The sequence below is a fragment of the Nicotiana sylvestris genome, chromosome 12 (assembly GCF_000393655.2).
Source record: "Nicotiana sylvestris chromosome 12, ASM39365v2, whole genome shotgun sequence".
In the NCBI taxonomy this organism is placed as follows: Eukaryota; Viridiplantae; Streptophyta; class Magnoliopsida; order Solanales; family Solanaceae; genus Nicotiana; species Nicotiana sylvestris.
In genome coordinates this window covers 149,588,696-149,602,907 of record NC_091068.1, presented here as the reverse complement: position 1 = coordinate 149,602,907, position 14,212 = coordinate 149,588,696, and the positions used below count along the sequence as shown (strand labels likewise).

The following is a 14,212-nucleotide window of genomic DNA, read 5'->3' as shown; positions in this document are numbered from 1 at the left end:
GGTAGGGATGCTTTATGCTATTTGATCCAGGGTCTACCTATTCATATATATTATCTTTGTTTGTTGCTTTTCTGGATATTCCTTGTGAGTCCTTGGGTACTCCTGTTTATCTGTCCACTCTTGTGGGTGATTCTGTGGTTGTGGATTGGATCTATGGGTCTTGTGTGGTTTTGAGACTAGAGCAGACCTCATATTGATTGATATGACCGACTTTGAGGTCATCCTAGGCATGGATTGGTTATCCCCAAACCATACCGTCCTAGATTGCCATGCCAAGACTGTTACTTTAGTAATGCCAGAGTTTCCAAGGTTGGAGTAGAAGGATTCCTTGGTTACTACATCTAGTCAGGTTATCTCTTTTCTGAAGGCTCGATTTATGGTCAAGAAGGGTTGTTTGTCTTATCTAGCTTATGTTCAGGACACCACCGCAAAGTCTCCTATAATTGATTCGGTTCTAGTGGTCAAGGTTCACTGATGTGTTCCCATCTGAACTTCCAGGCATGCCACCGGACCGTGATATTGATTTCTATATTGATGTGGCTCCAGGTACCTAGTCTATATCTGTCCCACCATACCGTATGGCTCGGAAAGAGTTGAAGGAGTTGAAGGAGCAGCTTGAGGAGTTATTGGCAAAAGGGTTTGTGAGACTACGTGTGTCACCTTGGGGTGCACTAATGTTGTTTGTGAAGAAGAAGGATGGGACTATGCGGATATGCATTGATTACCGCCAGTTGAACAAGGCTACCATCAAGAAAAAAGTACCCATTATCACACATTGATGATTTGTTCGACCAGTTGCAGGGTCCTAGGGTGTTTACTAAGATCAACTTGAGATCAGGGTATCATCAGCTGGAGATTCGAGACCCAGATGTCTCGAAGACTACTTTCCGTACTAGATATGGCCATTATGAGTTTCTGGTGATGTCCTTTGGCTTAACTAATGACCCAGTGGCATTTATGGACTTGATGAACAGGGTGTTCAAGCCTTATATTGATTTGTTTGTTATTGTTTTCATTGATGACATCTTGATAAACTCACGTAGCCTAGGGGAGCACAAGCAACATTGGAGAGTAGTGCTTCAGACTTTGCGAGAGCAGAAGCTATATGCTAAGTTCTCCAAGTGTGGGTTTTGGCTAGAGTCAGTAGCATTCTTAGGGCATATTGTATCAGGAGAGGGTATTAAGGTGGATCCCAAGAACATTGAGGCAGTTCAGAGTTGGCCACGTCCTACTTCAGTGACCGAGATCAAGAGTTTCTTGCGGTTAGTAGGTTATTACCGCCGATTTGTGCAGGGCTTTTCATCCATTGCATCACCTTTTGACTAGATTAACCCAGAAGGATGCTCCTTTTTGTTGGTCTGATGATCGTGAGGCGAGATTTTAGAAACTCAAGACGACCTTGACTACATCACCAGTTCTAGTGTTGCCTTCCGATTCATGGATATATATGGTATATTGTGACACTTCACGTGTTGGCTTGGGATGTGTATTGATGCAGGAGGGGAGAGTTATTGCAATGCTTCACAGCAGCTGACGATTCATGAGAAAAATTACAATGTACACGACCTAGATTTAGCAATGATTGTTCATGCTCTTAAGATATGAAGGCATTATCCGTATGGGGTATCATGTGAGGTTTATGTTGATCATCGCAGCTTACAACATTTGTTTAAGCAGAGGGATCTCAATTTGAGGCAACGTAGATGTCTTGAGTTACTGAAGGATTATGAGATCACCATTCTTTATCATCCGGGCAAGGCAAATATGGTCGCAGATGCCTTACACAAGAAGGTAGAGAGTATGGGTAACTTGGCATACATCTCAGTGGAGGAGAGGCCACTAGGTTTGGACGTTCAATCCTTGGCTAACAGACCTGTAAGGTTAGACATTTCAGAGCTCAGCCGAATCCTTACGTGTGTTGTTGCTCAGTATTCATTATTGGGACAGATCAAGGCTTGGCAGTTCGATGATCTATATTTGGCAGTTCTCAGAGAGACGATGCTTCAAGGTAGTGCCAAAGAGGTTTCTATTGGTGAGGATGGTGTTTTGTGACTCCAGGGTCACCTATGTGCTCTTAATGTCGATGGCTTGAGGGAGAGGATTCTAGAGGAGGCACACAGTTCATGGTATTTCATTCATCTAGGTGCTACGAAGATGTATCGTGACCTGATGCATCATTATTGGTGGCAGTGGATGAAGAAAGACATAGTTGAGTATGTGGCTAGGTGTTTGAATAGACAATAGGTTAAGTATGAGCACCAGAGGCTAGGTGGCCTACTTCACCAGATGCCTATACCTAAGTTGAAGTGGAAGCGCATTACTAAGGACTTCATAGTTGGGTTGCCGCGAACATTGCGGAAGTTTGATGCAATTTGGGTCATTGTCGACAGGTTGACCTAGTCGGCACAATTTATTCCGGTTGTGACTACTTATACTTCAGAGAGGTTGGCACAGATCTACATTAGGGAGATAGTTCAGTTGCATGGTGTGCCTGTTACCATCATATCAGATAGAGGCCCTCAATTCACTTCCCATTTCTGGAGAGCCATACAAAGCGAGTTGGGGACCCGTGTAGAGCTCAGCACATCATTTCACCCACAGACCGACGGGCAGTCGAAGCGGATATTTCAAATTCCTGAGGACATGCTTAGAGCATGTGTGATTTACTTTGGAGGGCAGTGGGATCAGTTCTTGCCTTTGGCCGAGTTTGCTTACTATAACAGTTATCAGTCCAGTATCAAGATGGCTCCATTTGAGGCTTTATATGGTCGGTGATGTTGTTCTCCTATCAAGTGGTTTGAGCATGGTAAGGCTAAGTTGTATGGTACAGATTTGGTGAAAGATGCCTTGCAAAAGGTAAAGTTGATTCAGGAAAGACTTCGGACAGCTTAGTCCAGACATAAGAGTTATGCAGATAAGAAGGCGCGGGATGTATCATTCATGGTCGGCGAGAAGGTTCTCTTGAAAGTATTGCCGATGAAGGGTATTATGAGATTCAGAAAGAAAGGCAAGTTGAGCCCCAAGTTTATAGGCCCATTTGAGGTGTTGAGGTTAGTTGGGCAGGTTACCTATTAGCTGCTTTACCCCCAGCTTATCGGGAGTTCATCCAGTTTTTCACGTATCTATGCTTCGAAGGTGTCACACCGGCTTGTCTTATGTGTTATTCTTTAGTACTATTCGACTAGATGAGAGCTTGGGTTATGAAGAAGAGCCAGTTTCCATTGTTGATAGATAGGATCGCCAGTTGAGATCCAAGAGGATTTTTGCGGTAAAGGTCCAGTGGAGAGGCCAACAAGTCGAGGAGGTGCCCCGGGAGTCCAAGGAGGACATGCGGAGTAGATATCCACACATATTTAGCACTTCAGGTATGAATCTAAACTTGTTCGAGGACGAACGTTTGTTTAAGAGGTGAAGGATGTAACGACCCAACTGGTCACTTTACTTTCTAGAACCCCATTCCCCTAAATAAGACTTCCTGTACTTACTTTTACTGATTTATGACTTGTGGGGATGGTTGGCTTGGGATTTGGAAGAGTTTGGGTTAAAATCGGAACACTTGGTTCCTTAAGATTGGTTTAAAAGGGCAAGTTTGACTTTGGTCAACATTTTGAGTAAACGACCTCAGAATTAGGATTTGAAAGTTCCAATAGGTTCTATGATGATTTCGGACTTGGGCGTACATACGGATCCGGTTTTGGATGACCTAGGAGCATTTTGGCGCCAAAAAGTGATAGTTGATTTCCTTAAGGATTTTGAAGTTCATTAAATTTGGTTTGGAACGGGTTTTTGTGATATCAAGGTCTGAACAGAATTCCAAGTTTGGGAATAGTTCCGTATTGTTATTTAAGACTTATACCCAACATTTGGTGTAAATCCAAGTAGTATAAGTGTGTTTCATTACATTGGATATGAATTGAAGAACTTGAAGTTCATAAGTTTGATTCAATTGGTTTTAGGGGGTGATTCCTAGATTTAGCGTTGTTTCGGGCATTCCAAGGGTTCAAGCGAGTCCGTTTTATGACTTTAAACTTTTCGGTATGTTGAGGAAGGGGCCTCGGGGGCCCTGAGCGTCAATCGAATGAGGCTCGAGTTAAGTTAGAAAATTTTAGAAGGAGCTGAAGCTCCAATTTTGTCATAACCGCACCTACGGTTGGCCAGCCGCAGGTGCAAGACCGCAGAAGCAACTTATCCATCGCAGGTGCGGCCCAAGGGTAGGAGCCCAGGAACCGTAGATGCGGCCCCTCTTCTGCAGAAGCAGAACCACAAAAATGGTCCCCAGATCACAGATGCGACCCCAGCTAGCTCGTTCCAGTTCCCTAGATGCAAACCTTCCCTCGCAGAAGCGGGACCGCATTTTGCGGTAATCGCTGAAGGTAGTGCCTTCATTTAATATGATAAATCTGTCATTTTTGACACATTTTATTCATTTCTTGGGCGATTTGGGGGCTTCCAAAGAGGAGATTTCAGCCTAGCATTGTGAGGTAAGTTATTTCCACTTAATGTGAGTTTAATACATAGTTTAGGGGTAGATTACACCATGTAAATTAGTGAAAATTATGAGTTTAGAGTAAAAACCTAGGGTTTTGATAAAAACAAGGTTTAACCACAAAATTCGTTATGGAATGAAGTAAAAATCATATATTCTTAATCCTTAGGTTATGGGTAACAACTTTATTTAAAAATTTCAGGAATCCAGGTACGTGGGCTCTGGGATGAATTTTAGGAACCTTGCAATGAGAGTTAGGAAATCACTTTAATAGTTAGAATATGAACTCTTGAGCATGTATTGACTAGTTCTTACCCCATATGAATAGTTTTGGATCGTTTGGCTCCGTATTGAGAGTTTGGGTGCATTCTTGAATTTGAAAGTAAGCTTTGGATCAAGGTGAGTCTCCTTTCTAACCTCGTAAGACAGAAATAACCCCTAAGTGAATTAAATGAATGCGTGGGACTATTTGTGGGGGCTATGTATGTACGTGGTGACGAGAGTCCGTACGTAGCATTTATTATGCTAATTGTCCGGGTTGTTTAGGACCCGTATCATGCCATACTTGCAAATGCTTACGTCCTTGCTTGCTGCTATGACCACTTAGGCCATGCTAGAAATTTGTAAATAAATATAGACAGATATGCTCATTTACTTGAAAAACTTGTACGAATTTATTTGACTATAAATGAGCAATGTATGCTTGCTTGATAATAAATTGCTATTTGTGGATCGGGCCGATCGCCTCGGTAGAAATAGATGTATCTATGATCCACGCCATTCGAGCCTCTGGCAGTGCACAATTTATTATTATGTTGGACCGGGCCGTATGACCTCGGCATAATGTGCGCATGTTATTTATGTGGAATGATTCTGTGATATACTCTTGTTAAATGGTTTGAAATTGTCACGACCCAATTCTCGAACCTGGTCGTGATGCCGCCTCTCATGAAGACAAGGCTAGATAGACCAAAACAGAACACCTCTTTAAGCAGTTAATTATCATAAACAGTAATAACGATAATATAATACCCATAGATTGCAAAACTTTAACGATAACAACAGTGGAAACCATCCCGAAACACCCCAAACCGGGGTGTCATAATTCATGAGAAACTAAGAAATACGGATACAAGTCTAATGAACACTATACAATAGTTCTAAAAACATGAAAATGATAAGATAAGGGAGGCACGGGGCTGTGAACGCCAATAACTACCTCGTAGTCTCCGAATCACTGCCTGAACTGGGAGAATCAGCACTCAGGAGCGGACTCTGCGATGCTTAAAGCTGCACACATGGTGCAGGGTGTAATGTGAGTACTCCGACTCAGTGAGTAATAATTATAAATAATTGTGAAAGTATGAAAACACGTAAAGGCACAAAGCAATTCCATATCAAGCAGTAAAATCACTTAAAGCAGTAAATCATTGAAGAAATCAAATGATATTACTTTTTAAAACAAGTAAAACAGGTAATTTAACAGGTAAATAACAAACAGAAAATCCATCCCTCGGGAACAATATCAATCGCTCAGAACAGTATCATCCCCTCGGGCTCACTCTTAGTACAGTATCAGCCCCTCGAGCTCAGTATCAGCCCCTCGGGCTCACTCTCAGATCATAATGGATACCCACGCTTACTGTGGGTGTGCAGACTCTGGAGGGGCCCCTTACGACCCAAATGATATATCAAGCCACGTCGTGGCATCATCACTCGGCCTCAAATCGCTCAAGCCACCTCGTGGCATATAAAGTATCTAAGGCCCTCGACCTCATATCACTCAGCATATCCTCACATATGGTCCTCGGCCTCACTCAGTACAAAAACCATCACAAGCCCCTTGGGCATTAGTAAAACAGTAGTTCTCAGCCCAAAACATGATGTAGAAAGATCATTTATGTTTCAAATTTGAGTAAAAGTGGCTGAGTTTGTAAAACAGTAGATATCAACATGACTGAGTTCAAATAATAAGTCAAGTAGTGAGGAAACACTAATAAAAATCCCCGAAGGGTTCAATATTTGGCACGAAGCCCAAATATGGCAATCAGCCCAAATTATGATGATAACAAATGAATTTCAGTCAAATACGCGGTAAAATCATCTATCGAGACGGACCAATTCACAATCCCCACTAGTAAAAGACCCCACGCTCATCATCCAACACGTATCTTGCCTCAATATAGCACTACGATGTGCAATCCGGGGTTTTCAAACCCTCAGGACATCATTTACAATCATTACTCACCTCGAACTAGCTAAATCTCTAGCTTGCGACGCCTTTGCCCCTCAAATCGGCCTCCACGAGCGTCGAATCTATCCAAAATCAGAACGAATATGTCACAATATGCTAAGGAAACCAAGCCCAAGCGAAAACAATTAACAAAGGGCACGATTCCCGAAATTACCAAAACCCGTGCCCCGGGCCCACGTCTCGAAATCGGGTAAAATTTACATTTTCAGAATCCTCATACCCTTCCGAGTCTAACTATACCAAAATTATCCAATTTTGATACCATTTGGTCCTTCAAATCATCATTTTACATTTTTGAAAGGTTTCACAATTTTCTTCCCAAATTCCATCCCAAATCACGAATTAAATAATGAATTCAGTGATAGATTCATGTATTCTAGCCAAATCTGAGTTAAAATCACTTACCGTGATGAATTTCTTGAAAAACCTTCAAAAAATTGCCAAAATCCGAGATCTCTAGGTCAAGATATTTATAGAGTACCCCTCAGATTTCAGCCTCCGCGGGCTGCACCAAATCGACTGCGGTCCGGAAGAGCCAGTGCGGTCCGCGCAAAAACAACCGTGGCCGTACAGGCCTTTCTCTGCAGTGACATGCCTTAGTATTTTGGCCATACCTCTTTCTATAGATGTCCAAATTGCAATAACTTAACCTTTCTAGAAACTAGATACGTAGCACTACAACTTTTATTTTTGAATCATCTCGAAATTCCTTGTAAATCAAAAGATATGAGCTTCCGAAGTAGGACCAGCGAATCGTTCCCCATCGCGGCTGCACACCATTTTGTGCGGTCCGCATGACACCTACCGCGGCCGCAATTCTTTTTGTGCGGACCGCGCGGGTGGTTTCCGAGGCCTGCAACCCTCCTGGACCTGTTACAGCTTTGATGTTTGGCCTAAAACATCCCGGAACTTACCCGGGACCCCCGAAACTTCAAACTAATTGTACCAACACATCCCATGACATCGTTCAAACTTGTTCAACACTTCAGAATGCTTACAATAACACCAAATCACCAATTTAACATGGGATTCAAGCCTACGAACTCCAAGAACTCTTAAATTATGCTTTCGATCAAAAAGTCTATCAAATCTCGTCCGAATGACCTAATATTTTGAACACACATCCCAAATGATACAACGAAGCTACTGTCACTCTCGAAATTCCATTTTGACCCCTATGTCAAAATCCCGCCTATCAACCGGAATCGCCAAAATATCAACTTCGCCAATTTAAGCCTAAATCTTCTCTATAACTTCAAAACCCATTCCGATCGCGCTCCTAAGACACAAATCACCTCCGAAACTAACCGAACCATCGGAACTCACATCCGAGCCCTCTAACTCATAAGTCAACATCCGGTTGACTTTTCCAACTTAAGCCTTCTTAAAAAAGACTAAGTGTCTCATTTCTTACCAAAACCACACCAAACGCAAACCAATCAACTCGACCACATAAAACACGGATAACAAAATATAAAGAAGCAAAAATGGGGGTAACGGAGTGGTAACTCATGAGACAACTGGTCTGGTCATCACAGAAATGTACTTATTACATGACATGACTGAAATTGATATATTGTTAAGAAGGAATATCCTATTTCTCCTTGCTTTGGGACTATCATCATATTCATGCTATTCATGCTTAGCATAACACTTAAATATTATTGATATTGACCTTAGTAAGTACCAAGTCGACCCCTCATGACTACTTCTTCGAGGTTAGACTGGATACTTGCTAGGTACATGTTGTTTATGTACTCATACTATGCTTCTATACTTAACTATGCAAGATGTGAGGTAGGTGCATCTAGCTACCCGTCCGGCGCGCGTTCCTTATTCTTGATCGAGATCTCACGGTGAGCTACCAGCCATTCAGCAACATGCCAGAGTCTCTTCTTTTGTTTATTGTTATTTACTATCCATTCCATTTCGGACAGTAGGATAGTGGTATATTTGTACATTCTACTAGTTGCCCTAGTACTTATGACACTAGTTCCTGGCACGCACTTTGTAGACTATTATTTTGGGATGTATTTTTATTATTATGAACTCGTTAATTTTTTACTGTGTAAAAGTTTAAGATTAAGAAAAACAAATGTTGGAATTGTTTTGGTAAAATAAATGAGAACTCACTAGTTGATTAGGGTCGGCTTGCCTAACAACGGTGTTGGGCGCCATCACAACCTATAATAGAATTTGGGTCATGACAATCACCCTAATTGCTGACGTGGCATAGAGAGTGTGCACTCTCTTAAGGGAAAGTGGAAGTTACTAAAATAATTTTAAAATTGATTAATAGGTACAAGTGTCATCTTTTGATTGGACATTACATAATTAATTACATCTAATTAATTAGTCTCCTTCGTCTTCTAAACCTCTTCTCACACGAACAAGGGGAACATCATTTCAACAACAAAATTCCTGAGCAAAAATTCAATACAACGCAAAATCAACACAGAAATCAAAAGCAGATATGTTTAATAACAGAAACAGAGCTACTACCAGAGGGAGCATCGAGTATGATTTGGTAAGAACCTACAAACAGTCAAAACGGTCAACAACAATAGAGTTTCGCCGGAGCAAGGGTTTTTGTCGGAGTTTTGTTCTCAAGCCAGATATGACAATATCAAACAAGTATTATATAAAATCCATCAAATGAGGCTTTTTCCTTTTGGACGGATATGGTAATAAAGGTCTGCAAATAGGAAAATAAGTAAGAAGGAGAAAACGGTGAAAAAAGCTTTTAAGTAGAAATACACATTTTAGGTTCTTGTATTTCACCACTTTGCATGCATCTGTTTGTAGCTTTTTAAGGGGTAAATAACTTTACATTAAAATAGTTCGGGGAGGGGGGGGGTAATAGGTCCCCCAAAAAGAAAAGGTGTGTAGGTGGTAATATGGTCATAGGTCCAGGAGGATTTTATGCATTATCCTCTATTATATATACAATGACACTAACATATGTAAGAAATAATAACCTTGACAAAAAACATGTATGGTAGAAGGCCATTTGAATTAAAGTATTTAAGTATTCTTCTTGATAGTAATTGTTGGTATCATGTTCTACTGAGCCAAAAACTGAAAAATATTTTATTTTTATCATAAAATTTTGCAATCAACCTTTTATTTAGTTGATCAGCACATTCATTTCTTCTAGGTAAGATATCTTTTTAATTTCTATCATAAAATTTGTATAAATTGCATTTTAAATATATTATTAAATGCACTATTATTAACACTGAGGTTAGTAAATAAGTATTCTGGAAGAACCAAATTATCTTTTATCGGATGCTCTTCTTCATTTCTGACACAAAGCAAGAAGTCACCGAATACTGGATCGATTCTTACTTTATATTATTTGTTAGTTGAATATTTTTCATTTGAGGCTATAAGCATAATTTTGACAAGCTAGCTTTTACAGCCCCTGCTTTCATCAATTTTGGAACTACTGGTAGCACTTTACAAAAATCACCTCCCAAACCATTAATTTTCCACCCAGCGGTTCATTGATATCCAATATGTATCTAGAACTCCGAGCAATTATTTCGATTGTTTGACACTTTGCGATAAGCGCTTCATCCTATATTATCAATTTTGATTTCCATATAAATTTAGCATCATTACTGTGCTTTGATATATTTATGATGGTTATTTTAGTTATTTGAAAAGGTATATCAAATCTAGGGGTGTACGAACCGAACCAAAAAATTACAACAAACCGGAAAATCAAACCAAATCGATTAAAGAACCCGATGAGGTTTGGTTTGATTTGGTTTGATGTTAATTAAAAAAACCCGAACCAAACTAACATATAATTATATAATAATTTTTATATAACTTTTTAAGACTTTATATAGAATTTTCTTTAAAACTTGTCTAGAAATATTTGGGATCCTTTTATGAGATGTAATACTTAATAGAATATGAGTGGTTTGGTTTAGTTTTTAATAAAAATCGAACCAACCTAGTCCATGTACACCCCTATTCAAATCTATAGTGAGTGGCCTCATAATAAAATCGTTGCCGGTACACCACTTATTATTAACTTTAATCGTATTATGTCTCTTTATCTGATATTTGCAAGTAATACATGATATAGGAATATTATTTCGGTTTCATCGGAAGCATCTACAAAGGATAATCCCCCTATCATAGAATCGATTCTTTATCATATAGTTCTGAAAGCTTGTTCTTGTTCAGGATTTAGCTTTGATTATGCTATCTCAGACACTTGCATGTCCTTCTGATTCTTAATACTATACTAACCTTTTTTACTTTGTCTTCTAATTTTTTAATCTCTAACACTCTTTTTATTAAATAAATTTATGTGCCCTAAGATTTTTTTAACTTGGAAAATTATGATAAATTTAAAAAATAATTGAATTGAATTCTCTTGCTACATAATTAATTAAAAGATTTAATTATTTGGTCTTAACATAAAAAATTATCACGATCCGAAATTCCCACCTTTGGGCTCGTGATGGCACCTAACATTTCACTTGCTAGGTAAGCCAATGTTAGAATAATTTATCCATTTTTAGGAGTTCAAATTAAATGATAAGAAAGAGACTAAAATAACAGTAATAATCCAAATTGAAAATGTGGAAGCCATAACAACTGAAATATTTAACACAACCAGGGACGAGGTGTCATAATTGCACGAGCTGCTAGAACATAAAGTTGTCTGAGAAAAAAATACACAGCTAATAAAAAGGAATGGGGACTCTAGGAGCTGCGGAGACTGAGCAACTGTACCTCAAATCTCCACAAAACTAGCCAACCCAAGCATGCTAATAATTACCGTTGGGACTGACTCCAAAATATGCACAAGAAGTGTAGAGTGTAGTATGAGTACAACCGACCCCATGTACTCTGTAAGTGCCAAGCCTAACCTCGACGAAGTAGTGACGAGGCTAATGCATGTCACTTACACTATAACATGTACATAGTATATAATAAAGACAGGAGAAGAAAATACGGAACAAAATAAGACATTTAACTAAAGGAAATAGCTAAATCCTCAAAGAAAAACCAGTGACGATTAGAATTACCAATCCTTGGAGTTTCATGTCAAAAATACCGAAAACCAACACATCAATGAAATATAAACACATAGATTGTTACGGCGTGCAACCCGATCCCACCGTACAACACAATCCCCATTATTCCACTGTAATAATATCAACAATCATAAATAAATATATGTTTCTGTGCGCAACCCGATCCCACCATATAACAAAATTATTATCATAATTCACCTTTGTTTCACCTTATCAATCTACCCTTACTTCACCTGTTGCGGCATGCAACCCGATCCCACTATATAGTGCCAATTTACCCTTATTTTAATATATCAATCCGACCTTATTTCACCTGTTGCGTCTTGCAACCCGATCACATCATATAAGTATCAAATATTCAATGAATACAATCAAATCAATAACTCAAATCACAAGAACCTCTACGACTGATGAATATGAAGCTGAATCAGAAGGAAAACCTTGTACCAACTTGGAAATTTATATGTGTAATATTACACGGCAAGACAAGTCTAGTAAATGACAAATAAAAGGTTCAAGTAAGTCAATTAAGGCAAATAGTAGCGAGTCATAAAAGCATGGAAAGGTCTAACATTTTTTAACATGAGAAAACAATAATTAACAAGTAGCAAATAAAGCACGTGTGGCATTTTAAGCACATAACAACTAAGGCATGAAAGGAGATGATTAAAGGAAAGTGGAAAAATCAGGGAAACAAGTAATTCGGCAGTGTATAAGCACTCGTTCTAATGACCTGACTGGTTGTTTTACTGTCTAGAACCATGTTCCCCTAAATAAGACTTTTCGTACATGCTTTTACTATTTTATAACTTGTGGGGATGGTTAGTTCGGGATTTGGAAGGGCTCGGGTTGAAATCGAAACACTTCATTCCTTAAGGTTGGCTAAAAGGCCAAATTTGACTTCGGTCAAGATTTTGAGTAAATGACATCGGAATTGGGATTTGGTAGTTCTAATAGGTTCGTACGATTATTTCAGACTTGAATATATGTTCAGATCGGGTTTTGGATGGCCAGGGAAAATTTTAGCACTTAATAGTGAAAGTTAGTTCTTTGAAGATTTTAGAAGTTCTTTAAATTTGGTTTGGAGTAGGAATTCTAAGATTGTGAATAGTTCTGTAATGTTATTTAAGACTTGCACGCTAAATTTGGTGTCAATCTGAGTAGTTTAAGTATATTTCGGCACGTTGGGAGTAAATTTAAGAACTTGAAGTTCATAAGTTTGATTCAATTAGTATTGGGGTGCGATTCTTAGTTTTAACATTATTTCAGGCATTTCGAGAGTTTGAGAAAGTCCGTTTTATGATTCCAAAACTTGTTGGTATGTTCAGGCGGGGCCCCGAGTGTCAATCGGATGAGGCTCATACCAAGTTGAAAATTTGGAGCAACAGCTGAAGCACCAGCTGGTGTCATAATCGCACATGCGCTTGTGCAGCAGCAGGTGCGAGCTTGAAGAAGCGAGCCAAGCCTCGTAGAAGCGACTAAGGAAGGGCATACCAGGATCCTTAGGTGCGCCCCAACCTCTGCAGAAGCAAAACCGCAAAAGCGGGACCCCCTCAGTAGAAGCGGAGCTAGCCGGTCCAGGGCACTTCCGCAGAAAGGGACTTTTGTGCGCAGAAATGATGGTGCAGGTGCGGCCCTGTGACTGCAGGTGCCGAATCGCTGGAGGCAGTGAGGTTTCTTTTAAAATAGGACTTAGTCATTTTGGCTCATTTACTTCCGTTGTTGGGTGATTTTTGGAGCTTCTTGAGAGGGGTTTTCACCTAGCACTTGGAGGTAAGTGATTTCTACCAATATTGAGTTAAATACATAGTTTAAGGGTAGATTATAACATGTAAATTAGTGAAAATTTTGGGTTTAGATGAAAACCTAGGTTTATAATAAAAATGAGATTTAGCCACAAAATTGGTTATGGAATTTAGTGAAAATCATATATTTGAGTTCATAGGTTTATGGGTAAGAACTTTCTTAAACAAATTTCGAAATCAGAGCACATGGGCCTGGGGGTGAATTTTAGGAATTCTTCAAATAGGCTTGGGAAATCACCTTGATAGTTAGAATATGAACTTTTAGGCATGTATTAATTATTTTATATAACATTTGACTAGCTTCGAGTCGTTTGGTGCCAAATTGAGTGTTTGGGCACAATCTTGGACCGGAAAGTAGGCCTTGAACCGAGGTAAGTCTCTTTTCTAACCTTGTAAGAGGGAATTAGCCACATAGGTGAATTATAACTAATATGTGCTCCAATGTGTGGGGGCTACGTACGTACGAGGCGGCGAGAGTCTATTCGTAGTTACTAATTATGCTATTGTTCGGGTAGTCTAAGACCCATAACATGCTATACTTGAAATGTTTGCACCCCTACTTGTTGATTTAATTGTTTAAGTCATATTGGAAGTTGATAAAAAAATT

At 39.4% G+C, this 14,212-nt stretch overlaps 1 protein-coding gene across 1 annotated transcript; it reads left to right on the top strand.

Moving 5' to 3' along the window:
* The first annotated feature begins 1,482 nt into the window (after window positions 1-1,482).
* LOC138883924 (uncharacterized) lies at window positions 1,483-2,775 on the top strand. Its single transcript, XM_070164645.1, has 3 exons — window positions 1,483-1,557; window positions 1,678-2,032; window positions 2,441-2,775. The coding sequence occupies exons 1-3, from the start codon at window positions 1,483-1,485 to the stop codon at window positions 2,773-2,775; spliced, it is 765 nt and encodes a 254-aa protein (XP_070020746.1).
* Window positions 2,776-14,212: the final 11,437 nt, after the last annotated feature.